Source organism: Pocillopora damicornis, chromosome 11 (genome assembly GCF_964200805.1).
Source record: "Pocillopora damicornis chromosome 11, jaPocDami1.2, whole genome shotgun sequence".
Lineage (NCBI taxonomy): Eukaryota > Metazoa > Cnidaria > Anthozoa > Scleractinia > Pocilloporidae > Pocillopora > Pocillopora damicornis.
Window position 1 is genome coordinate 3,287,019 of NC_142680.1, and position 26,739 is coordinate 3,313,757.

The following is a 26,739-nucleotide window of genomic DNA, read 5'->3' on the forward strand; positions in this document are numbered from 1 at the left end:
CATGTACTTCGTTGTAAGCTCTGTTCGTCACTTTGTGTTCGCGCTTATTTGTTATTTGGTAAAGCTGAGTTGAACCTAAATTACAATATAAGCTAGAACAGTTGATCTATAAAGTTGTACCTGGAAAATTTAACTAACTCTTTGTTAACTCTTTGATTGTAAAGAGTGCGTAGCAAGAGAAATCTGTCAAATGCAAATGATCAATGTGAAAAAGAGCTTTTCAATCACAAGAATTTAGCCCTCAAGCGAATTCTACAAGGAAAGTTTAACGCAATCTTTGCGGTGGTCTTAAAACAACGTGTCATGCTACCGGTATTTACTTTTCTTTTTTCGAGCTTTCTATTTTCAAACCCAATCAAAATTACGCTTAGAGTTATTTAAAATGGGAATATGGTTTATATGAGAATAAACAACCAGTTTCAGGCGTAATTTAACTGCACAGTAAGTCAAGCGGAAGTCTATTAACACTGCGTCATCGTCTTTGCTTGTTTTTCCTCGAGCGTTCTTTAAGTATATTGAGTTATTAAGTAAAAAAAATAATTTCAAAACACCAATCCAACAAGTTTATTTAAGCCGGCTCCAGATGCTCATATCTCAAAGCGCGACGGCTTTTAAAATTTGTTCTATTAATAAAAACATTGTTAACGTATCGTTGGAGACGTTTCTCAGAAATATTCCAAATTTGCTTTAAACCTCAATTATTTATAGACACTAAGCTGTCAATTTTTCGCCGTAGGCATCTCACCAAGCGGTTGTTCGGTATGACTGCGCCTTACTTTTGTAGTTGGGTATGGAGATAAAATTGTTTTGTACTTCTAATATCAGCTTATATCAGGTGAACAGGTTAAATCAGTATTGCTTTCATCCTTGGAGAAGTTGAGTGTTTATTCGAGTCATTAGTGCCCTGTTCTAGTGCTTCCTAATGTTAGTTATCGACAGGAAAGCCTCATCTTGTTTCCTGTGTCTTGCAATGAATATCAATCTGGACATTTCAAGAACTCAATGGTGACTTCAAACGAACCTTTTTCAGACTTTTACAGGTAGTTTTGCGAGTATTCGGCTGACTTTTTTGAAAAATATTGTGAAAAACCGTGTACTCCACGGTTGTTCGAGCGGTGGTTAGCGATTATCCAGGATTGGAAGTTTAACCTGTCTTTGACTTCTCCTGAAAAAAGCGGATATCAGGGATCACATTTTTTGGGGTTTAACCCTTGACAAGAGGTGAAACCATCTAAAAAAATATAACAATTGATTGTTTGTAAAGCTTCAAAACTAAATAAAAAATTCTTGGCTAATCCGGCGGCTGTTTGCTTCATTGTGCCTTGAACAACCCGGCCTAGGAGGCCCCTTTTTATTATGAACTACAAAAATTGTAAAAGTTTATTTCATCGAGGGTAATCGGGTCCTTTCTGTTTGAAAAGTGATAAACAATTTGCGTCAGTGTCTGTAACTTGCTTTGCCACTTGTGTATTTCCTCTGAATAATTATTCAATTAGCTAGTTCTCCAAATCAAACCCCCTCCTCCAACAAACCAACCTGTCTTGTCTCTTCAATTTAAAGACCAAAAGCTATGAGCCTCTAGACCAGTAGAAAGTGTTTTGTCACGCTCATTTAAATCTCATTTGCAAAACTACATTGTAGGATGTCAGTAAACATCAAAAGGAAAAGCAAAAAAAAAGATTGAGAAAAACATTGTTAACGTGTCGTTGGAGACGTTTCTCAGAAGGATTCTCATTTCCATCCATGTTTACTGAAAATTGTCTGTTGCAGAAATCTGACGCGTGCTCCGCACGAGCTGAACCCTACTCTTTTCTTATCAAGATATATTCGGTTTCATCAATCGAGATGATAATGTAATTTTGCTACGGTAAAGAGTTTCAAAGCTGACGTTTCGAGCGTCAGCCCTTCGTCTGAGCGAATGGGTCACGAGTCACTTTAAATCAATCTGAAATAAAAAGAAAAAAGATATATATATTTTTAACTATAGCTGATTACATAGTCCACAACTTTGCATTTTTTAAATACATTTTAAAGTATATTTTGTTTTAGTGTATGACCTTTACAGCCGCGCTTAAGCAGTCCCGTAAAGCTGAAGTTTGTTAGGCTGAACGGGTCGAAGAGAACTTGATCCGCAAAAAAAATCGTGCGCCCCAAATTTAATGACAAAAAACTTTGTAAGAAACAAATATGAAAATAAGTTTCAATTCTCGATAACTCGAAACTCGAGCCAAATATTTACCCCCGGCCCTCCCACTCAGTCAATAAGTACAAAATATATATATATAGGCATTAAATAGACTAATTTTACGACTCTACAATTGAAAAAAGGGGAAAGTTGAGAGTTTCAAAGCTGATGTTTCGAACCTTAGCCCTTCGTCTGAACTAATTGGAAAGTTTGACTACTGCATGTTTAGCCTTACTGGAGCAACAGTCTTTCCTTCTCCGACAGCCAGCTACATCGTAGTTCAGTTAAGTTTCCATGGCGCACGACCGATGTCGATCGGAGCATTCGTCTCGAAGATTTCCTCAAATTTTTTATGTAAATGTGTGGGGTTCGTACCCGGGATCAGGTAGCGAAGAGAGAGCAAGAGAAAGCTGTGGAATCTCGCACAACTTGATAAAGCTATTTTTTTTAAAGTTAAAACCTTATTTAAAATAGTTATGGGCGTCTATTAATACAACTCTAATCCCATGCATGTTTTAAGGATGGTGGATCGAGGGAGGATGCTTTGTAATCTATGTAATTTAGAAGAACACCTTTGACGACACAATAGTGTCTTGGCATTACCCTTTAGTTGATAGAGATCCAGTTTAAGCCTTGGTTGATCACATCCTTCGTAATAAATAAGCGGCACTCCTTCAGAGGGTCTTCCCCCTTTGGGGTGAACGCACAAACCACTTCTTATGTGCATGAGGGACATCCCAGGTGTCCTAAAGAAGCATGCAAACAGGAAATCAATACAAGAATGTTGTGTCAGTAACTAACTTAGGGTATGTTCGCTGTACCACCTTGTGTAAACGATAATGGGTCTGAGTATCGGCCCCCTTTGGTGTGAACACACAGATCACTTCTCGTGATATACGGATATCCCGGGTGTCCTGAAAAAGCATGCAAACTGTAATTAAGCACAAGCATGCTGTATCAGTGACTAACAAACCCTTATGTTCACTGAGCCACCCTAGGCAAAAAAAAACATGATCAGATGTGGTAGCATACCATATTTTTCTTCCTTTTCTTTTCTAAACAAAACACCTTGTGAGTGGCTGTAAGATGCTTCAAATAGGAGAGCAAATTGTTTATTTCAGCTGAACTACCAGTGCTCTCTAACCTTTCAAATCTGGCATCTTCTGGATCACAGTTGCCAGTTGAACTCACGATTACAAGTTCGGCGCCAAAGTCGACACGACCTCCTGGGAAAAGATAAATATTTAGTAGGGAAACCTTCTATGAGGAATAAAAAACAAATTGAAAAGAAAACACAGCTCTCTTTTACCCAAGTCATTAACCCAACACTGCAAAGAAGCAGTAATATTTAACCAGTTTGGAAATTAAGGGGATGCCATCGTTCGATTGGGTAAAAGACAGTTATGTACGAATCATCTTTGTAGTGCCTTCACTAATTATCTGTGAATTCAGGTCAATGTACTTAAAGTCCTCAGAGTCAGCCTCATCTTTTGAGAAATTAGAGGACACACTTCACTGGGGAATAATTCACTCGCTGAGACAATGTACTTGAACTATCAAATCCAGAGAACAAACCTCTCGGACAAACATATTTTTTGCTACATTTGTGCATCAGAATACCATCATCGTAAATGAACTTCTGATATTCTTTCGAGCATTCAGCAGAGGATTTGTAAACCAGCTTAGTTCCGTCGGGTATCTGGCAGCTTGATCGCTGAGGCTGGACACAAAATTTGTCAACCGCCCGGATGGGACTTTCTGTTGGGCGGAAGGAAAGCAAAAGGAGTGATTTAGATGTATCTTCTTTCTTACAATTGATTGATATATCAAGACAAGCATCGGGAATGATTAAATTAACACACCTGACAGAAGGATATCGTCAATTAAGAAGAATTATAAGTTGTTAATATAATCAGTCTGCCGTAATCAAATCAAGCCTAAGACAGAGGGCGAGCCTTACTTCTTTAAGAAAAAAAGGTTTCGTATACTTTGTCTTCCACCCTCGTAGTTTTTGAATAAACAGATAAAAAATTCAAGCGGAAGTTGGTCCAGTTTTGCTAAAGGAAGGTTCTGCAACAGACTGAAAATTATTCATAATATCCGTTAATGGGGGCTAAAGCTGATCTGTTGAAATTACAAGAAGCTGATCGTTAAATCATCAGACACTGATACGAACAAAACTCACCGAAGTTGCCATGCTTGTCACGAATAGAATTGGTGCAAAACGACCCCAATGTGCGGTGATAAATTAGTTATTTACACGTAGTAAGGAAAATGGCGCACTGTAACACAGGATACGGTTTGTTACCTGGACAGTAATTACACTCCTTGGTTTCCTTCTGCAGAATTTTTAGGTCACACTGTTTGCCGCCACACTTGGGTTTGGGATTGTCACACTTCTTTTGTCTGGTCATTCTACCCGGCTGGCAGAGCTTGTCACAACGACTCCACTCACCCCACCCTGATACGCCACCATCAACTGTACAAAGAAAAGGGATTTTCACATGTGTTCTGCATTAAAAAAAAAATAATACACCATACCAATTAACGCGCCTATTACGTTCCACTGTTATTCCTTCGTTCTCAGTAATAAAGGTCTTTGCTTTTCTCCACAAAGCGATTCCATCACAATCGATCTTTGGGTTTGTTTGCTGTGTTTTGGGTTTCTTTTTTTTATAGTTTTTCTCATTGGCAATAACTTCTTTCTGCAATTTTAACATTTTTTAAGCTTTCGTTTATCGTCTCACACACCAGGTTTCCTACTCTGGTCGCAATCATCTTCATTTATCCAATACCATATAACCCCTGGATCAAACATCCCCGGATATATCCAGTTAGCTGGCTTTCCCTCTCTCCTGTCTGTGATGATAGTTCCACGAGGATACCAGTCACCCACAGTCGCAGTGGTCAGTAACCCAAATGTTCCAGCCATCCAGGGCATGCGCTTCTGAACGCCATCGTCGCTGTATTCCCATTGGTTGAACTTTTTCACCAGGTTGACATTGGTTTGAGTGTTATCGGTTTTCAGGAATCTGTGAGTTAAATAAACATTTTTATGAGGCGTTACTTAGAAGATTCTGCCGCGGATTCGAATGGTTAAAGGATAAAAGCGGAAAAAAGCTTGTGATCATCTCAGTCCTTCCCTGCACTGATTCGAAAATCTATAAGTGCCCTACTTGAAAATATGGAACGGAGAATTATTTAGCCAGAAATGCAGTAGGAGAGGCACTCAACTGACAGTAACTCATGCGTTGATACACAACTCGAAATCATCTTACGTGTACTCTATAGGCGCTTCCCAAATTCCACCCCAGGTTCCTGGTGAATTAGCTTCCAGCCGATACTTGAAAGACTTGGCTGCACTGATATCTTTTATATTATCTGCCAATCCTAGAATCGAATAGTCGTTGCCTAGCGACGGTTTCTCCACATTTCGAAACGTCACATCTTTAGCATTCCAGTTATTCGAGGCACTGGTGACTAGTAGAGTGTAAGCCCCAAGGTCTGATGTCATGTCGCAAAAGACAGGCAAGTAATCGACGTCATCCTTTTTAATCATGTAAACTCCGTCGTCGTATGTGATACCAAGCTGCGTGCCGTAAACCTTGACTTGGTTGCACGAGCGTCTATGTAACAAGAGAACATTGAAAAACAGTTTAAGATGTCTCATACATACACTTGCTTTCTAAGGAAAGGAAATAGCGGTTATTTTGAACTCCCCGCCTTTTTTTTTAATCTTATTTTATCGATGGACTCATCCATCTGGATAAATGCTTGCCAGGCATCCTGAACGATTCGGAAGTGATGTTAAAATAAAGAAATCTGTTTACATCGGAACACAAACACGTACGAAGGATGAAAATATTGAGCCACAGCTTTCCAGATTCACTCTACCGCCTTGAAGCTAACTTTGAGAAAAAAATTGTCCATTCCTTATAATCCTAAGCACTAAGAAGCGAAAATCATACACACATCTACAAAATCATTTTTATTGTTTGCCGGTACAAGCAAAGCTCCATCAAGGGGGAGATAAGACCGAGGCCATTTCTCCCCTGATGCTACCTGCGGGTAGAATAGTGTGGGTAAATGACATTAAGGAGTTCTCAGGTTGAAAGCGAACTACAAGTGATATTACGAAATAAGAAAAGAGCGCACTCTGGGCAGAGTTAATGAGTAACAAACGAATGTTTCGTACTGTACGGCCATTGGACAATATCCAATACCTCACATTTACATCAAATGCTAGCTTGGCTAAAATCTACATCACATCGTACCTGGTTCCCTCTCGTATCCATACCCGTATGACCTTCGGTTTGGGTTTCTCGCTGTTTATGTAGATGGCATCATTTGCAGAGGTCACTATTACGCCCGAGTTATCTCTCGCTGATCCAGTCGTATATAAGTATTTTCCACCGGCCTCGAGACGAGGAACGCGCTTGTTCAAATTTTCTGTCTCATCCCACATTCCAAACTTCTTTAGCAGCCGTATGTTTGTTTGAGTATCAGAGGATGACGTCATAGAGTAGCCTCTTACAGTCTCCCAAATTCCTCCAAACATGTCGTCACCATCGGCCTCGAGTCGATACTAAACAAATACAATGAACTTATTCATATCAAAGCGAAATATATAACATTCAGTTCTTCTTCATTAAAGGAACGGGTAGGGGAAGTTTATCTCATAAATTTTTATCATCACAGATCATCAACATGCCCATTTGATTGCATCCTTAAAATTTGCCTAGAAAATTCTCCAATTAAAGCCAAATGAAAATTGTCTGATAAACTTTCTTGAATATAATTTTACAGCACAGTACACTTTTATTTCAGTGGCACCATACTTACGCGTTAGCAAAGAAAATTTCTTCCGAAGTTGAATATCGTCAGATACCGTGAAAAGGTAATTGTAATAGAAATGAGTACCTATTCTTAATGCAAAAAACTAAGCACCTGAAATTTTTCCTTTCCAAGAATATTATCAGCTTGCCCAAGAATCGAAAAATCTGTTTTAAGCGATGGATTTTGCCCATTCCTTTCCAGAACGTTCTTTGCATTCCATCCTTGACGAGAAGCGCTGGTAAGGAGTAAGGTCCAGCCTCCGCCATTACGTGTCATGTCGCAATATGTTGAGACTGGTTTGTCCACTGGCTGAATATTGTAGAAACCATCTAAAAGGAAGAAATGATTAATCATTTTCTACCATATTAATCACTTTACTGCGTAAGCTTTTATACCGCTTGAAGAACGCTTTTAATCTTAACAGAAATTAAGCCTACGTTTCGTCTGTTTTTGAATAAAAAACCTTGAGTTTCTTTTTTATTATTATTATTATTTCTTTCGATGGTTTATCATGGTAAGGCATGGTCTGGGCTATATACTAGACCTGAAGCTCCCTCCTTCCCAATGCTACGAGTCATGATCTCCATGCAGGATCTCGGAGGACCGTACTCTCCTTCTCTCATCCAGTACCAGATGTAGGTCGGACATTGTTCTTTGTCTTTGCCATATATCCATGGAGCTGGGTGATATTTCTTCATAGAGGCTGTAAACAAGCGTCGTAATATAACAAAAATCATTTTTTTGGTGGGGGACAGTGGGAAATTATAATTTGTCCTCGTAATAATTTTACTAGTTGATGATAATCATGATAGCAGGCACGAGCCTGGAATACAATTCCAGCTTAGATCCACACGCATGACATGCTTTTAAATTTTTTTTAAATTTTTAATTGGGAGGTCACACTTCTGGGAATAGCCTACTTTATCAGCACAACATTCTAATCTGAGTTTTCGACACCCTCCTTTTAGGTGGAATTCAACATAAGATGCTTTTTGATGAGTTAAGGAATATACTTAAGACGTGTCACTGAGAGACCTTTCCATGACCCAAAGCTTGGAAAAGTTTCATCTTAAATGATTAACAGTATTTGAACGTCGTGCACCATTGACAGATGGGGTTAGTCTCTATATTTAAGGCAACTCCTTAATATTATTAACCCGTAATAGAACCTATTAACCTTTAGTAGAAACTATTAACCTGTAATAGAACCAAATTCATTTCTCTTTGGTTCACCAGCAGTAGTTAGCCTCTCGCCGTACAGCCAAGGCATCCTTTTCTTCAAACCGTACCACGAATAACCCCACTCGTCAAACTTCTTAGTTAACCGGACTCCAGTCTGACTGTTATCAATTTTGACAAAACTGTAGCTACGTGGTGCCTTCCAAATTCCACCCCATCTTCCTGAAAATTTAATGTAATAAAAGAGATCAAGAGGACTACTCAAACTGACGACGCATTTTCCCCAGTATCTGGTTATGTAAGCAATTTTTGGAAAGCAAAATGTCATCTCAAAAATCGCCGAATTCATTTAGCTTTGGCATACCGTTAGCTATTATCAGTCCACAAATTGCCTGGTCGTTATCGATGAACTAAAAATAGCAGCATACTGTAAAAACATCGTGATTCATTCTTTCACAATTGAAGGTATATTGAGACGTGCCGTAGTACTTCATAACTTGTTTGTCACCGGTTTATCATCAGCAACATATGGAACCTTTATAGGCGCGTTTTTTTTTCTCCTGTTTAACGGAGGAGGAACAAGACACTGGTTGAAATATGCCTCGCTTGAGGTATCAATCTCTTTAGTCACCTGAACGTAACCATAAACAGAGCATCGCACGTACCTGGACTATCAGCTTCTAAGCGATATTCAAAGGTGGAACCCTTTACGTTTCCACTATTTTTGATGTCATCTGCCTTAAACAGGATAGAGTAATCGTCTTTAAGTTTTGGATCCATTTCATTATTTTGTAAGACATTCTGCGTGGTCCACTTGTTGGTGTAGCTGGTAATCAATAGCGTCCATCCACCACCATCACGCGTCATATCACATAAGGTTTTGACAATACCCTTCCCATCTGGATTTATTTCATAAACGCCATCAGCGTAGGGCTTGTTAAGTCTTTTACCGATGGTTTGCAAATGGCGGCAGGAATGAGCCTCTAAATCACATAAAAAAATGATTTAGGATCAGACTTTAAGGAGTATTGAACATTGGACTGATGCGTCTTAGAAGATAAGGGTATGCATTGTCTCAGTGCATAGTGCACGGCCCATGTTCTCCGTCACAACTCGCCAAACATTGTCATATGGAGTTATATATCCTCAAGAACTAAAGTTTTATTTGCAATGTAAACCTGGCCTATTTGTTTGCTCCTGAACTTGCTTCTAGCACTTAATTAAATTTTGCAACTGTTTATCTAACATCTCACTCACGATTTTTTGTTGATAAAAAGCAAAGTACATAAGGGAGCAAACCACGCGGTGAAGGCAATGAGGACGTGGCAAAATAAAAGATATTTTCAGTAGAACAATAGCTCGTTTTAGAACCTCATTTTTTTCTTAGCCATCTTCTGCAAAACGACAACGTGCGTGGTCTGAGAACAGAAACTCAGACTGAAAATTATTTATGTTTTAATTTCGATCTTAACACTTCTCACATGCATTATGCTGAAGTTGAGAGGGGCGCTCTTAGAGACTTGAAATACATCCATTCGCTGGATGTAATTAATTCTAACCAAATTAAAAAATTGATTTTTAATCAACGTCTTTCTCGGTATTGTCGTGCTGACTGATTAAGGTCTCTATTGTGTGTTGTAAGCGAGGGGAGCGATATAATGAAACTATCCCCAAAACGTCCTCGCTCTTTACTTTTACTTCAAGAGGTTGCACTGATTTTTTTCGCTTCCGATAACATTATTGACATAGTCATGCAAGAAATGTCGTGTTAAAGCGAACACTATTATACGGTTAATAAAGACATATTTCATAATAAGACGGGTTTGAGATACGTTTTCGTTTTCTAATTGTTGGAAGCAAATTGGCAACACCTTCAACATCAAATGAAGTTGGGACAATTAGTGAAGCCTCAAAATTTCGACCAAGTTATCTTGTGACAAATCCATCAACGGAAAAAAAAAGCACCATTGCTGTCACAAAAGTGCTTCTAGGCAGCGAATGAAAAAAAAGCAATTACTTTTTATATTATATAAAATTGAATAGAGTCTCTATTTTTTTATTGCCCTAAAAGAAACGCGTGGAATGATTGCACAGGTAAAAAGATTTAATTTACTGTCAAGGCGGAAAACACAATCGGCCCAGCAATAAATCAGTATAACGTGGGAAAGTGAAGAATAGCTATTTTGATTTGCACTTCCGAGAGGTATTTTTTTAATATTTCAAATAAGCAGTTTCGCGCAAATAAAACAAAACTCACCGATGAAGTCCTCCGCCAAAGTCTCGTAAGAATAAACGATATAAAGGAGATCACATCGCTTAACCAAGGATCGTCAAAGAATTGTTGAGAAGTTTGTACTCCAAATGCAGTTGTTGACTTGCTTCTCTTTTATATTTATGTTCAGGCCACGCTGAAGTCTTCTTAGTCAAATATTGCTTTATAATTTTAAAGAGTTTTTCCACGCCACTTCAAAATAAATATTTCTTCGTGACACATATCGTTTGTTGACAATTGATCGTCAAATATGACCTGAACCTTATTCATTTCAAAAGTGAAATGATGGACAGTTTTATACTGGTCGAGATTCTCATAGAAAATGCATAAAAAATATTTACGTTGTGAGATTCTCAAATCATGACGAAAACGTTATACTTGCGATACTTGACTCTGACAACTCGAAACAAAATAATTTCACTATTGAAAATCAGTCCGGTTAGCTTAAAAACAATTCATGAAAGTGAAAAAAACCACAACAAGCCTGACGAAACTGCTCTGAAAATTTGAATATAAGGAGAAGGATTTCTCACCATTGGTTATTGTATGGTATGAAAAATTGCTACTTGAAATTCTTTATTGCTATTGGCTTTCTTTTTACCCTGGACACTCCCACACAAGAAGGTATAGTGTGAAAATAAATTCTGTGGCAATAGATACGTCTTTCTGATGGTTTTTATTCATGTAGGGTTTGTAACTACCTGAGAATTAGGCTTTTAGCGAGAATATGCAATAATAATGAAATTCATGTAACATCACTTTCGATGCTGAGGTATCGCTGTTATTTCTATTATTTAGATCGACTCAGAGAAAGGTACGAGCAGCTGATGATGGAACAAAGTGGGCGGCAAACAAGAAAAACGTCATTAACTCGAACCCAGCTGGAAACTGTGAGAAAGTGAAAAAAAACACAATTGATCGGCTAATGACGTCGAATAGCAGACGTGAAAGTTGAGTATTTACCGCCGACCGATTGTCGAAGGGTTCATTTTCACAGTGATCAGATATTTTTGCGTCTATCACTGATACTCACAAAGAGATATTAGTAAGTTGAACGTTCAAATTCAAGTTTATTGACCGTTTTATCACGCAAATAATTTTCCAGGTTCGATAGTCCCCTACATAATTACATGCACCGCGCTACTTTCGCCTTTCAGAATAAGCAGTCAAAGTTCCAACTTGTTCGTTTCCTTAGCTTGGTCGTTTCCTTAACGTCTCCAGTTACGTTTTACGCACGAGCTTTTCAAACGTTTCTCTGCAGGTAAAGTGCATGAATTTACCCAAGAATTCTGTCTTCTAGCTCATTGCTTAAACCTTCATGGATTCAAATAACACACAGAGATGTTACTTCCTAGCAACTTTGGAACCGTCGCGCGTAGGAAGCTTCTTTGCCTCTGACATCGTTTGCTGCGTACTTAACTCTGTGTTTTCTGTAGTGGCGACCACCTGGAACATTGTAGTGATCCTAGTGATCTGGAAGACGCCGCTTCTCCATTCGCCTTCGAACATTCTCATTTGCTGCCTCGCTTGTTCCGATTTTATTATCGGTCTCATGGCTCAACCTATGCTCGTCACCTACAAGATCGCCGAACTTAAGAATAGCGCCAATACCGCCTGCATCGGTAGACTCATTCACTGGATTGCTGGATTTGTATGCGCGGGAGTCTCTGTTATGACAATTTGCGCCATATCGGTGGATAAAGTGCTTGCCCTTTACTTGCACCTTCGTTACAAAGAAAAAGTCACAGTTGCGCGCGTTTTTAAAGTTATTTTCGCTTTCTGGATTTTTTGCATCTCTACCGCTGTGTCCCTCTTCTTGGCGAACACGGATCGTTACTGGACTCTTGTTCCATTACCCGTGCTTGCGGTGACTTTGACCACAACTTTCGTTGCATACATCAAGGTGTTTAGAGTGCTCCGACGCCATCAGAGACAAATACAGTCACAGACTCGGTCTGCGTGGGAAGGAGTCAATATGAGTAAATATAAGAAGTCCGTTATTACCATGGTTTATTTGTTAGTGATGTTTCTCGTTTGTTATACTCCGTTCTTAACGGCAATGGCTGTTCGCCTTCTAGCTGGTTACAGTCCTGGTGTAAAAATGGCTTACGAGTGGGGAGCAACTATTGTGTATTTGAATTCGTCGTTAAATCCAGTAGTGTACTGGTTCAGAATGCAAGAAATACGCCTTGCAACGTACAACACCATCAGAAAAATACTTGGGAACGAAAGCAGATTTGAGAGTAGGGTTTTTCAATTCAGCAATGCGAACATTTTTAATGATAACGTTGGCAAGTTTCGATTTGACAATTCGCAAGCTTCTTGAAATTTATTGCCAATCAAACTGAGTTAATTTTTTATTTCATGCAAGCTGTCTTTGACGTTCAGTTGGACTTGGAATCCTTCGTGGGAAACAATATTTAATTTTTTCGAATAAAACGACATCAGTTTACAGCTGCTTGCCATCAGCGATACTGGGCTTTGTATGAGGGTCTGTCAGTAACAGAAAGATTGGTTGTAGTACGAAATTTTAAAAAAATTTCGGGAAAATTTAATCTTATCACCACTTTAAAATCAATTTGTAATTATTTAAGTGATTTTTGTAACCATATCGTTTTAAAAGAAAAAATACGTGAGATTTAGAGAAGGCTGTGTTCCATTATTTTTACTGAAGTTTACAGTTTCAGGTTTTATATCATACAATCGATATAAGCCGAAGGCAGCTGAAATTGATGTCCTCAGATCAGAAACGAATGGTGGAAGAAAAAGAAACACTCGAACTACGCACCAACTGAAAATACTACCAAAGTGATACCGAACAAGAAGAGAATCTAACACCCTGATAATTATTCAGCCCTCTTAGGTTAATTGATCAATAATTTAAAGCGTGAGTTATATCACAAGTCAACGTCAAAAAAATGTCAGCTGAAAAAACCTTTTAGCGCTTCAATGGCAACAAAGAGAAAATATTGTTGGGTAGAAAAACAACATAAGCCTTGCAAAATAAGAGTCTTATCACTCCAATCTTGAGATTTAGCGCAAAGAGGACAACTGTAGGAAAACTTCTAATTTCCTAGAAGTTGTCATTGCTGGTCACTGTATTTTTATTGGAGTGAACTCGTATAATACGTTTATCATACGCTAATGAGTTTATCACCAAAGATATTATGAAGAACTACTGCGTAGGACATTTGTAAACATTCATTCAAACACGTCCAACCGCTGAATGTTCCCTGTGGAAAATTTCCATAACAACCGATGCTGTAAAGGATACTAGCTGTACGACATGTTTTTAACAGTCTGGTACCTTCCAGCGTGAATTGTTCGTGCGTGCCAAACAGGTCACTAGAATATTATTCGAATAATAAAACAATAAAAACAATAAAAATTTGCAACTGAAAGATTTTACTGAGCAGGAAAAAACAGCTCCTTCAAGGTCGGCCATATACCATGCTCCATCGCTTTACCGGGGAAATAACTCGCCGAAGTTTCATTCATTCACCCGCAGGCAGTTGGTCTTCAGTGGCTCAGTGGGATGAATGGCAAAGTAATTTCGCGATATTTTAAAATTTAGAGAGAAAACTGGGGGTGCCAGACGATGCAAAAAGAGAGATAACAGTTAGAACTTCAATTTGAAGGTTTGAATTTTAAATTGACGAGAACTTTTCTATCATATTGTCTATTAAATTCTCTCGACTTTAAAGTAGTGAACAGGCTTATAAAATTGAAACTCGAGGTTTTCCAACCGTTTACACGGCAGGGAGACAGTTTTCGCTGTACTTTTAAACATGTACTCTCCTCGTCTGCAGCTGCTTTATGATTGATCAATGCAACAGAAAAATATCCTCTTCCATAATCATGACTATTAATACTGACCGTACCAATCAAGCAGGAAATGAAACGGAAGAACTGCACACACGTCTCATAAATAAGAGATTCACAATGTTTTAGTACAACGGAAACTCCAATTATCGCTTTATTGTCATCATCTGAAGTTGATAATCGCCGACAACAGAACAAAATTTAACGATAAAAAGCAAAACAGAAAACCTTGCGGTAAAGTTCGCGCTCGTGTTAGATTTATCACCTGGATTCCGTTTGCATAGCACAAACCTGTTATTATTCGATCAGGCGGATCAAATTAAAACAAGTTAAAGCAGATTAATGTTAAGTTTGATCCCGGCCTCGGTTTTGTTCGAGCTTCAATAGCTGAGAGCGATTTTCATCATTTTCAAAACTATACCGATGCCTATAGCTAGTCTTACGGAACCTTAAATTTTCTCGATCTGTTAACAGTGTTCTTGTAAATTCATTTGTATGCTTGAGGGATATGTATATGATATTGGCCTTGAGAAATTCTTTTCATGTCGCCGTTTTACCCTAAGATCCCATTACTGTATTTCATCAATCTCCCTATTATATATATCCGTGAACATCTCAAGGGAAATCGATATTGGTAATGTAAAAGGAAAAATATGGAAATGTGTTTGGAAAATGTTGCTCAGGTTTTTTTAAGTTGGCCATTTGCAGTGTGTTGAAGTGTCTCCCTTTTTTTTGCACCGCGCCCCTCCAGTTGAAATGTATGTTTACGGCCTTTTAATAATATTGTTTATGGATATTTTCCTGGTGAAAACTGTTTACAGTAACAAGAATGTTTTCACCATAATTTATGGTGTATGTGCCTTAAGGATAATGTCTTTTTTCTTGTGTTTTATTTCGCCTGGTTTTTTTTTTTTTTCATTCTTTATCTTTTTTTCATTCTTTATCTTTTTTTCCTATTCCTTTGTTCCCTGCGGACGTTCGCCTCCCCTCTTATCAGTTTCTGCATGTAAGCGCACGGCAGTAAACGAGAAAAGTCAACTGCTTCCCAAGAAAAGTGCACTTTGATGGAAATGTTTGTATTTGCATTGACCAAATATTGAAAGCCTGATGTCAGACTTAAAGGCTAATAACCTGAGTGGGGGACTTCATTGTATCCAACAGGGTCTTTGAAGGAGTTATTATGACATCGTTCAGTTGGCCGCGTTTACCCCTGTGACACTTCACTCTTGACAACAGGCGAATGTAAAAAATCAGGCTACTTTGGTCAAATTTTGAGCTGGAATTGAGAATTTAAATTCGTTTGGTAAATACTTACGAGGACAGGGTTCCTCGTTGCAAGCCTCTTCCAGAAGTCTTTCTCCTTCACAGATCTTTCCTCCATACAAAGGGGACGGACTGTCACAAAATCGATAACGTAAACGTGTTCCACCGTTACAGGCTCGCGAGCAGTTTGTCCAGCTTGACCAAGCCCCCCAGATGCCATCACGTGCAGTACCAACTAATGAAGAATGTAAAACGTCACGAACGTTAATGTGGTTGTGACCAAGTTCACACCCTCTTGGTCTCTAAACGAAGTGTAATGACACCGGAATAGCGCATGTTTAAACCACGCCGTTCGAACATGTACATTAACGTTCAAAATTCATTTAGTAAAGTTATACTTTCATGCGGTATTAGTACTTCATGGTACTAAGCAATAATCGAGTGAAATTCTACCCTTTCTCGTAGAGCTTCAAATTTCATGTAGTTAAAATAACGTATTTCGCAAATTCAGAGATGTTCCTTGACAGTGTATAATTCCCGGTCTTAAAACTTCTTTTTCCTTCTTTTTCCTGACTTCGACGTTATGTCATTGTACGGTTATGTCATTTCGGGCCAAGTAAGATAGAATGCAAACCTTTGCTGCAAGTGGACGCCGGATCAAACCCGTTTTCACAAGCGCATTGGCCATCATTGGTACAAAACTAAAAGCAACAAAGAAATAGAACACTTAACAATAAGACTGGACAGTGAAAAAAAGCTGTCAGGGATAAATTTTCCACAATTATAGAATTTCTTTCTCTGCTAATTGGGTAAATAGGAGGAACTATTTTTCCTCAAGAGGCGCACTTTTCAAGAAACTTGAAGGTGCAGATGTAGCTTTTGTAGGCTAATGCAAAAAAAAAAAGTGAAGTGTAAAAAGAAGCCGGAGAAACTTTATGGGTGAGTTAAGAGAGTGGGGAAGAGAGTAAAATCGCTAGCTACCCACAATTCCCCCGTGCCTTACGGCGTCGTTCTGCCTTCGCTTACATTAAAAAAGTAAAGAGGCTCTGAACAGTGAACAACTATATATGTAAACTTACTCCTCGACCGGCACATTCTTTTCCATCAACCATTTTACATTTTTTTCTCTGGATTGACTGGCATCTATTCTCCTTACAAATCTACAAGGAATGAAAAAGTAGTGGTCAGATACTCGGACAGAAAGGTTAAAAGGTGACCGGTAGAGTATTATGACCGAATTTTTTGTTTACTCTTAGGTGGGATATTTATGTGGAAGGCAACTTCTTTTGAAGCCTTTGTGCAGAAGATTTTGCAAGTGAGATTACATTCTGATATCGATCCAATGACCGATGATTGTAAGGTTGTATTTTCTTTTTTTTGTTTTATTTTTTTGCTTTTCTTTGCATGACTTTTGTTATTCACACTTGCCTTGTTTGCTCCACATTTAGTTCCTTCTTTTACCATTCCCAGCCCGATAAAATCACTTTGATAATTCAGGGACGCAACGCTGTATTAACAAAAAGATGTAATCAGACTAAAAGATTTACTAGGAAATGATTTAAAGGAGCTTTATGCCACACCATTTCATGCCATACAACTCATTATTGAACGAATACTAGATTAAGTTTAAGAGCTATAACACACAAACAAAGATATTAAAAACGTAGAACTAACTGCTAAGGATGTGAATTGAAAAAAAATACTGCGCCTTCAAATTGAAAAGCTTCAAAGCCGTCAGTCTCAGAAAGAAAAAGCTGTAGCGTAGGGGGCTCCTTTTATATTTCTTCATGTCGCAAAGCCTCCCAAAGTCCAACCCGGCCTACCTCTTCGTCTTTGGGGGCGAAAAAGACCTTTGGCCGGCTAACAGGGCTCTAGCACATTCGGGATAAAATATCCGGTAACAACTAAGCGCAGATACCAACAATAAAGTCATGAAAACGGGTCGAAATGGGTTGATAGCCGAAACGGAAACTATTAGAACAGTCTAGTTATTATCAGAGTATCTAGTTAATAAAGTTAAAAAAAAAGGTTAAATCTACTCTTAATGGACCAGCAAGATAAGGAAACGAAAGTTGGGAACTTTTAATGTTGTAAACTTTTGATTTACCTGCATTGAGCCCCAGAAGGAAGAGAAATCCTTTTATAATCAGAGCCATAATCCACATCTGGTATTTGTCGAAAGCTGTCTGTACACTGAATTTGTCCACACATAACATCGCTAGATTGATCAAATCCAGAAATTTCTTAATGTTGTCATCGGAGGCATGATGTACCGGTCTCTATCATTATTAGCCACCCAAGTCTTCCCCAACTTTTCCAAAAAAGGACTTGATTACATGTTTTGAGCGCAATCTTCATTTGAAGAGCGTAGCAATACATTGCGTTTTGCTAAGTTAACTGGCATTTTGCAAACGTTTTTGTAGTACTCAATGTTTTGATTTCGTTATCCTATGCTATAGGCAAAAATAAATGCAAAGAAAGCTGAAAAGATAAGTTTAGATACAAAGATCACTTTTCGTAAAATAGGTTTGTTACCTCTAGAATTATTTAAAGTTTTATATGGTGGTGCTTATGGGGTGCGCATATTTATAGCTTTTATCAAAATAGCAGCAGACCATCAGCTTAATTTACATTTTTTTCTTGTCGATTGAACTAACCACCCCTCAAACATTTTTACATCTAGTATTTTCCATACTGGACCTTTTCGCACAGGGGCGGGGCATTGTGGCGTCACATGTCCCGTACTGCGTTCTCCGTGAGTTGTATTTGTCCCAGCATGCCTTTTCAGCTGAGCGGGCAGCTTACAGGTGAAACAAAAAACAAGTTAGTAGAGTTGCAGAGACAGATTATTATAATAAATCTTACTCCTCAAGTTAGAAAGACTCAAGGAAAGCGGGCACACTTACTTCCGCCCCACAGATCAGAACATTGAGTATCCAGTGAGTCGGCACATTTTCCTAGATGACAGAAGGACTGAAAAGGGCATAAAAAATCTTAATGATCAAAAAACATGAACAATAGATCACAATTTGGGAGCAATGAGCAAGAAGACGTCACTAATGATAAAGCTAGTCAAGTATATGTCCCCCACTGGTAGTGAAAGCATGGACGATAGAGCGACAGTGGATGCTGTTTAGCGGACGGAGAGCGAAACGGATGCACGAACATTGTTTTGATTGCTCGTCATGTCGAAAACAATCTCATAGGGAACAAGGGGGTTGTAAGGTGGGGGGGGGGGGGAAGGGGGTAAAGGACATTGTACCACCAAAAAGAAAGGGAGCCTGGGCATGACAGTGGATGCAAAGGACGGAGAGCGAAACTGGGCACAAGCATTGTTGCGTGCTTGAGTCATTCTGCAGGACGGTATGATGTATCAGAAACAATCCCATGAGCAATAAAGAGGAGGGCGGTAAAAGATAAGGACATCTTCTCTACGCTCCTCCGCTTGCATGTCCATTTTACCGCTATAGCGACATTTTCCCGTTAAATAATGTTTCTTACATCAGCTTCCTGCTCATCTCCACCTTCGCTATAAACTGTCCACATTTTTCCATCTTCACTGTACCAAAGATAAAACCCTTCAACAAGATCCCATTCATATCCTTGCATGGTGACTCTTGTGATCACCTGAACCTGGGTAAATATGAAAAACAGCGGTTGAGTTCAATACATCACTAATAAGAATTTTGACACTGTTGGTGCAGTTTTCCTAATTATGTCAGAACTCTGAAACGAATATTGCAGGTGTGTAAATAGGCTAAGAAAGATAAGTTTTTCTGCCACGATGAAGGGAGGGTGGGAGCAGAAAATGTTGGAGGCTATCCACGTCAAGAGAGAGTCATCAAGAATCCTAAACGCAAAGTCTTAATTGTTCTCTTCAGTGGTTTTCAACTTCTTTCTTGAACAGCTTAATCACTTCTTTGCTATCGCCACTGCTGGGTTTAGTCTTTCAGCAGCTACTTTTTTTAAAAAAAACTTTAGAGTTCAATATAGCCCACACTTGTTTGTACCTCTAACCCTCAATCAAAACGTTATCAAAATTAAATCAGTATGATGGTTACGATGACATGAAATCATACCGAGACATACCGATTGTCTGACTCTCCAGGCCCTATTTTACAGATCTACTGAACTGAAAGCAAACCAACTAAAGGAAAGACATACTTTCCCAAGGTCGATCTGTAGATACTCGTCTTTATCACTTTTGTCATTCGGTTTACCACACCAAGCCTTAGGTCCATTGAGACGAGCGTATTTAGGCAGCCACTCATTGCTGAGTGTAGATGAGGCAGTTATTTGTCTATCTGCAATGATACCAGTTGACATACCAAGGGAAAGAACACAATCTGGGGAATGAGAAAAAATAGCACCAGACAACTTTACCCATTACTACGCAAGTATCCAACACGATATTTCACTACCCAACGTCACATGACCTTGTACAGTCATAATATTTGAGAGAAGTGCATAAAGTTATTAACAGATTTTAGAAATAAAATGATCAGATTAGTGCGCGAATAAAATCGAAACAAAAATTGTACAGTTGCCTCAGTCTCTATCATAAATTATTATCTTGTGTTCTCGCACTATGCTTGTTTTTATGTTTTTACAAGAACAAGGGAGGCTGATTAGTTGCTTTGCCAGCGTTTGCTGAACTCCGAAGTTGCAGCCCGCATGGCGAACTCACCTTGCTTCATGAACGTGACTTTGGTACGATCTTCGTCACACCCTTGCCACAAGCAAACCTCCACTCCCTCTCGAGGGTTACCACCATACAGATGAACACACATTCCAGTTGGTTTGTGTCTTAAGGAATGAGCTACGCGAGACAACAAAATCCAGTGGCATTAGTGACAGACAGTGCCAAAATAATTGCCACAAAACTTATGTGTATGGCAGCAGAACGTGACCTGAGAGAACACGATTTTGTTAGCTTGTCTATGTGGTTAATATGAGTATTAACTGATAGTCTGGTATAACTGGCTCTGTAAAGATAGTCCTTGAATCAACCAAAAATTTCGTATAGGGCTCGTTTAGCCAGAACGCTTGCAATATAGGTCTTTTTATGAGACCAAAATTATGAACACTCTAAGGATAATGAGGACAAACCAAGACTATTCCGTGAGGCATCTTCAGACAGACTTACCAGCAGTTCTTTCAAATTTAGAGTCCTGTGGTTGACATTTGCTGCTGATCATGAGTTCACAATTTTTACCACGAGCTGGCTTACGAGGGCACACTGGTCTGCCGCTGCAGTGATGTTTAAGGGTACCATCCGCCGATAGGGAGAACTGCATAAAAGGTTGATCGCAAGGTTTTCTTTGAGTAAGGACAAGAATAGTGCCATCCTGTGGCCGACAGTTTCCTCGCTGCGGCTTAATGCACATTCCGCTCGCTTGTAGGAGAGGCGTGGGCGCAGCGGGTTGAGCTTCAAACGAAAAAAAAATTAATGAGAAAAAAACCCAGTTTTAGTTGAAGAACTAAAGAGAATTTAAACCTGGGACCTACATATTTTTAATTGAGCGCCTTCGACCATTTTAGCCTGGCCGCCTCAATGTTGAGATAACGTTAACCTTTTATTTTCTCTTTAACGTCTCACTCCCAAGATCTCATCAGAAATTCTCCTCACTGTCTGCCATACGATTCTCATCATGTTAGTTTGGAGAATTTAGTATTGGATCAACTAATAATCCCTTAATTGATAACTTTCTTGATTCTCATCACTTGTCTACTTGATATTGCATTGATATTGTAAGGAGAAATTCTGTCTTGGTCACTTATGAGAGTTAAAGGGTTAATCATACAGTAAGTCTATCTTGCCTTGTTCTCCTGAGCAGCCATAGAATTCTGTCTTAAGGCACATTCTTGAGTAGCTCCAGTACTGGGGATTTATTCTTAGGTACTGAGACTCAATTGGTGGATTGAGCACAACATTTTTAGTTTGACCATAAGTCGTGGGTCCAACAAGAAGCTGAAATAGAAGTAAAAACAAAAAGAACTCTACGTTAGCGCCGTCAGAGTTGTTTCTTTACATTGAAGTTATACTTTTATGTCGCAAGACGGTTACAAGCTCAGAATATCTTGAGAGTTTCTTTTAAGAAGACACTTGCCTGTCCTATACTGCGGCATGGATAACCGTCATGAATAAATGAATCCTCCGGGCACTAAAGCGTATAGAAAAATAATTACTGAGTGTTCATAAGTCGAATCCCTTATCCAATCTTGTCTTTAAAAAGTTGTCCCTTCAGTTTTCCGGATGCCCTCACTGCATGAACAATTTGTTCGCTGTAAACATTCCGTTGCATTGTCGGCTGGGAGAGGGTGATAAAATCGTTTTTGTGGGTTTCATGACATTAAAAAATTACCAAAAACCTGTCGTATGTTACACCAGAAAACGGTTTACTCTCCATTAACCGGATTAATAACCCACTTGGGATGTTGAGATAACTTGAGCTGGGGATTATCCTGATTTTTCCATTGCATACACGAGGAAAGAAAATTTGCCGTAAGCATATCGTTAGGTTACCCTGACAATTTTTTTCCGATTATCAATTTATGAGTACTCCTGAGTAGCGACGCGCATTGCAAGAATTAGGTGTCTTGCGTCTGCAGCAGTATGTAAAGAGAAACTATTTCATTGCTCAATGAAGTTCCTATTTACAAAATGACTGGCATACTTAGTTCTGTCGAATATGCAATAACACTCTGTCTAGTTCATGCATGATCAGCTCAACTGTCGACTACTCACGTCTCCATTATCTCCCGGGCAATACTCTGGTACATCACAATCACCTTCACTCGGTCGACATAGGATTCCGTGTGGTTTAAACTGTCAGGTCGGAGAGATATTTGAAAATGAAACTTTTTCATAAACAATTGAATAAACTACTTTGTGGGATAAAAATTTAATAGTTAGTCTTAATTCCTTGCTCGAACCTACAATTTTCATCTCATAACCATTTTGATCTTTTTTGTAATATTATTTCCTAGCTCTTTACAGTTTTCCTTTGCCACGAGAAGATCTTAAACGTTCTTTTTAACCCTTTACACCCCAACATCAGTATGCATATTCTCCATACTGTTCTCTATACATTTCTTAAGGGCTGAAAAGGAGAATTTGTCCAACAATCTAGAGTTTCATTAGTTGGTGATCATTTCTTCTATTCTCATGACGTTAATGTGTGATTCAGTGGTGATATTGTAAGGAGAAATTAGATGTTAGTCACTCGAAGGGGTTAATAGAGCTCGCCAGGCTATCAGTTGAGACTTTTTGTAATTCAAGGGTACTTAATTTTGACTGCTTCACATTTCAAACTGGATGCTTTCAACCGCTGTGGAACGACTGTATAAAAAGTTTAAAAAGTTTTGTCGATGTTCGAATAGCCTCGACAGTGATTTTAATGATAAAAACTCACCACACAATCTTGACAGCAAGCGTGATTTAGTACACTGCACTGTGAGCCCGGCTTAAGTTTACAGCCTTTTGGTTGACAACACGGATCCAACTCCAGGCAATCCTAATGTAGAAATGAGAACAAACAAGTACAGATAAATAAATGAGCACGTCCACCAAACTAGTGAAGCCTTCTGGCATTTTTGGTTTAACTAACTTGAGCGAGGTTAATTCCATCAAGGGAAACACACAGTCATGTACAGGACTAAATCTGTTGAGAGAAAAAGGGTTTTGGTTGTCGTGACAACCAGTATAAACGCAAAACTTCTTTCACCTCTTCGGTTCCACAATCACATTCCTCTCCTTGTTCCACAAGTCCATTTCCACATCTCGGTCGTATTTCCTAAGAGAGGAAGAACTTTGTTCTGTGTGTTCATTTTTCTCATTTCAAAATCAGCTGAATGGAATCGTCCTTTTAAGAGACCATGGGTAACGATAGGTTGAGAATTTTCCTCTATTTTTTTTTATTATTTTTTATTGTTGTTGTTGTTGTTTTTTTTTTTACTATTTCCCATGTAGTCACAGAATTTCAAAATAACTTTTAAGTCATTTTAAAATTGTCTGACTTGCAAGTGGCCTTTAGAAGTTTATCGCTATACTAATACCATTTTTAAATCTACTTCCCGGCTGGAAAATATTCACTGAGGCATTTTATAGGTTATTTTCAGGAAAACGTTCAATAATACCTTTCGTGACCAAAATGCCTCAAAGAATTTTGAATTATGACCACAACCGACCCTCAACTGCATTGCGTGACTCCCCTTAAAATGTATCTGTATCTGACCAATTTTAGCTCAAGACTGTCACTAAATCCACTCGCTTCTAAACAGATTCTGTCGTAATTCAAACAAGAAAATATTGAATGATAACTTTAAAAGAAATCCAAAACAACTGCTGTGTCGGTTTTCTTACAAAATGTTCAACAAAGACTTAGTAGTGGGTTATTTTAATTCACAGATATAACAATTCTTATCACACGCTCAAGCAAACATTCCTTCAATATCCGGAACCGTCGGGGTCCACTGTTATCAGAAATTTGTATACTCAGCCACCGTTGTGAGTGGCCTTGGTTTTGACTGAACAACAGAAGGAACATTATGCTCGGCAGAATTGTGCAACTTTTTTCCAATGGGCCTTTACAAAACGAAGCTTCTTTGGGGAATATTTCACCGCGTTTAATCCTCAAGACGAAACAGAACTTATATGAAAATAAACCTCTTTGGTGTCACGCTTCATGACCCAGACGGCGTTGCGAATATGATGTGTTACTCTGGTATAAACTCTTGTATTTTCAGTCATGTCGTATTCAACGACTGATAATGTTATCATAGTTTATTAACTGTTTTTTTGTTATGAGTGTCAAGTTCACCTTAAGTTTGCAACAACATTTCTCGGCGTGATTTCTAGTAACAAAAGGTATTCAGTTAATTACAACAGAGTTTAGATATGGGGGATTCCTTTCATTGTTAAAATCTATTGAATCAATTGTTTTTTTATTTTGATTGGTTAGTTATGATTAAAAAGACAACATTATCGGTGGACATCAAAATTTAATGTGCTTTACGCAAATTAGTTTTTTTTTCGGTTGATAATAAAAAATCCGAGGCAGCCGGTGGAGCGCCATTCTAGTCAAGCCCTTCGAGCGAGCAGCTCAACGAACCTGCTGTGAGAAATAACTCTGTAGTCATGTCGAAGATCAGTGAAGACGAAATGTGTGAGTTCAGAGATGCTTTCACTTTGTTCGATCGCGTTGGAGATGGCAAAATTGATCCCGATCAAATTGAAGATATGCTTCGCGCCATGGGATTGAATCCACTAGGATCCGATCTTAAACAAGTGCGGGACGACTATAAGGATAAGAGAGTGGAATTTGAGGATTGGCTTGGAGTCTACACCCAGTTCAAAAGCAAACCAGAGCCAGTCAGGGAGGATTTCATAGAAGGATTCAAATGCTATGATCGCGATGGTTCAGGCACTATTGATGGGGCTTCGCTGAGAGGGCTGCTATGCCTGCGCGGAGACAGCAGACTGACAGAGGATGAAGCAAACGAGTTACTCGCCCCGGTGGAAGATACACAGAAAGGGGTGATAAACTACGAAGAAATCATCAAACTGGTAATGTCCAGGCCAGAGAAGATAGAATGAAAGAAGAAATTGAATAGGACTTTGCCGTATTCATTTCTTCTCAAGAGTGCTTAAATTTTATAGACTTTGACGGACCTAGGAACTATGTCATTTAAAATAACGGTTAAAACGAATGTTTTATTTGCATTTTTTTCTCAAAAGAGTGTATAATTTTGGCTTTAAAGAAAGGTGGCAATCTTTGGACCGACAGTTTACGAAATATGGGCATGTTTTCACGCTCTTAACATTATGTATTAGCATCTTCTGATTTTATTAACTCTGTTTTAATTGTTTCCTAATGAGTTCTTTACCGAGATAGTAATAGTTTGAATAAATATATATATTTTAAGAGAACTCACTTTCACTATATTGCTTCACTTTAAAAATAAGTTGTTTTGCTCATGATGTAATTTTTGCAGTCTCGATTACAGCGAACAATGGTCGGCTTTCAAAAGCTGGGTGTGACTGACCAGCATTTTTTATCACATACATTGAATGTTTCCAAACTACAGCAAACTGTTTAGTCACCCTTTGATTTGACTGAATCATGTACTATCTGTGATGTGCATTTATGGTTTCACTTTATTGAAATTACTTTTAAACATGACAGAGATTTCGTCAGAGCGACAGACTGTTTGCTTGCAGATAGCAAACGGTTACGCTGCTGTGATCAAATGTTGCCCCCGGGTATTCAATTATCACAAGTTCTCATTTGTAAAAATGATGTTTCTATAATGACACTAAGCGACAGTGAGACTAAAGCATAACTACGGATAAAATGGCCTTTGAGGGTACCAAAGAGATAACTTTATGGAACACTGCTTTTCATACCCGCTAATGTTGCGAACGCATACGGTACAGTGAGACTTTAGTGAGAAGAATTAGGACATTCAAAGATCAGAATTTTTCGTGACAACCGGAACTTGAAAGCACGTTCACTTTACCTTCTCTGATAACGAATCTTTTATTAGTATACTTGCGGCAAAGGTTACGGGGGAGGGGAGGGAGGGCAGCGACTTGAACAGTGGTCGGAAATCGCTATTATCGAACCACTTTGGCAACTATTGGGTAACGCGATTGCTTGGTTTCAGTTCCATTCGTTTAAATGCTAACATTGAATGCTACCTCTAAGATTTATGAAAGTATATGAGAACTCCTGAAAGAGAGGCAGAAATGTTTTCAAATTTGTTTATATAACTATAAGCTCACCGCTTGTGGACGATCGTACAAACAGAAGTCGTTCAGCTTTGCGAGACTTTTCATACTGCAGTCTGAGAATCCTGCAACGCGAGTCCTGTCCAGCAAATTTTGCAAGAATAGCATACTGTTAGCTTAAGCACTAAGTGTTTACAACCTCTTTTAATTTCGCAGTTAAGTGTCGGTTTGAGGTCTGGGTAAAGTAAATGCTACCGCCCCGCATTTTTTTTCTATTTTCCATCTTTATCTCGAGTTAAGATACCAATCTAACACAGCTTTTATCGTTTACAAAGAACCGAAACAATTCTTTTTCCATGAAGAGAGAACGAAGCATAACAAGAACTTACTTGTGTCCTCCCATGATACAACCTCTAGGGGTCAGACAAGTACATCCACCAATTTCTAACA

General features: G+C 38.7%; 3 protein-coding genes across 5 annotated transcripts; 2 read left to right on the forward strand and 1 right to left on the reverse strand.

Moving 5' to 3' along the window:
- Positions 1 to 873: 873 nt before the first annotated feature.
- Positions 874 to 26,559, reverse strand: LOC113666270 (uncharacterized). Its single transcript, XM_089187673.1, has 29 exons — positions 26,344 to 26,559; positions 23,285 to 23,353; positions 22,973 to 23,074; positions 22,306 to 22,386; positions 21,668 to 21,721; positions 21,378 to 21,528; positions 20,704 to 20,985; positions 20,245 to 20,376; positions 19,722 to 19,903; positions 19,059 to 19,190; positions 18,464 to 18,530; positions 18,258 to 18,357; positions 17,665 to 17,775; positions 16,986 to 17,064; positions 16,637 to 16,717; positions 16,192 to 16,258; positions 15,610 to 15,792; positions 8,866 to 9,183; positions 8,219 to 8,422; positions 7,566 to 7,724; positions 7,133 to 7,350; positions 6,460 to 6,770; positions 5,464 to 5,811; positions 4,937 to 5,217; positions 4,494 to 4,664; positions 3,761 to 3,943; positions 3,330 to 3,411; positions 2,789 to 2,931; positions 874 to 1,945 (listed from the first exon to the last, which is right to left on the reverse strand). Exons 1-29 carry the CDS (start codon positions 26,455 to 26,457, stop codon positions 1,941 to 1,943), a joined length of 4,410 nt encoding a protein of 1,469 aa, XP_089043799.1. The 5' UTR covers positions 26,458 to 26,559; the 3' UTR covers positions 874 to 1,940.
- Positions 10,819 to 13,115, forward strand: LOC113666272 (melanocyte-stimulating hormone receptor). 3 transcript variants are annotated; one of them, XM_089187669.1, is made up of 2 exons: positions 10,819 to 11,096; positions 11,271 to 13,115. In XM_089187669.1, exon 2 carries the CDS (start codon positions 11,791 to 11,793, stop codon positions 12,796 to 12,798), a length of 1,008 nt encoding a protein of 335 aa, XP_089043795.1. In that variant the 5' UTR covers positions 10,819 to 11,096; positions 11,271 to 11,790; the 3' UTR covers positions 12,799 to 13,115. The 3 variants fall into 3 exon arrangements, with proteins under 3 accessions (XP_089043795.1, XP_089043798.1, XP_089043796.1); XM_089187672.1 differs by lacking the exon at positions 10,819 to 11,096 and having other exon boundaries at positions 11,382 to 11,517; positions 11,773 to 13,115; XM_089187670.1 differs by lacking the exon at positions 10,819 to 11,096 and having other exon boundaries at positions 11,392 to 11,517; positions 11,734 to 13,115.
- On the forward strand, positions 23,489 to 25,488 carry LOC113666273 (myosin-2 essential light chain). Its single transcript, XM_027182034.2, has one exon. It carries the CDS (start codon positions 24,697 to 24,699, stop codon positions 25,153 to 25,155), a length of 459 nt encoding a protein of 152 aa, XP_027037835.2. The 5' UTR covers positions 23,489 to 24,696; the 3' UTR covers positions 25,156 to 25,488.
- Positions 26,560 to 26,739: the final 180 nt, after the last annotated feature.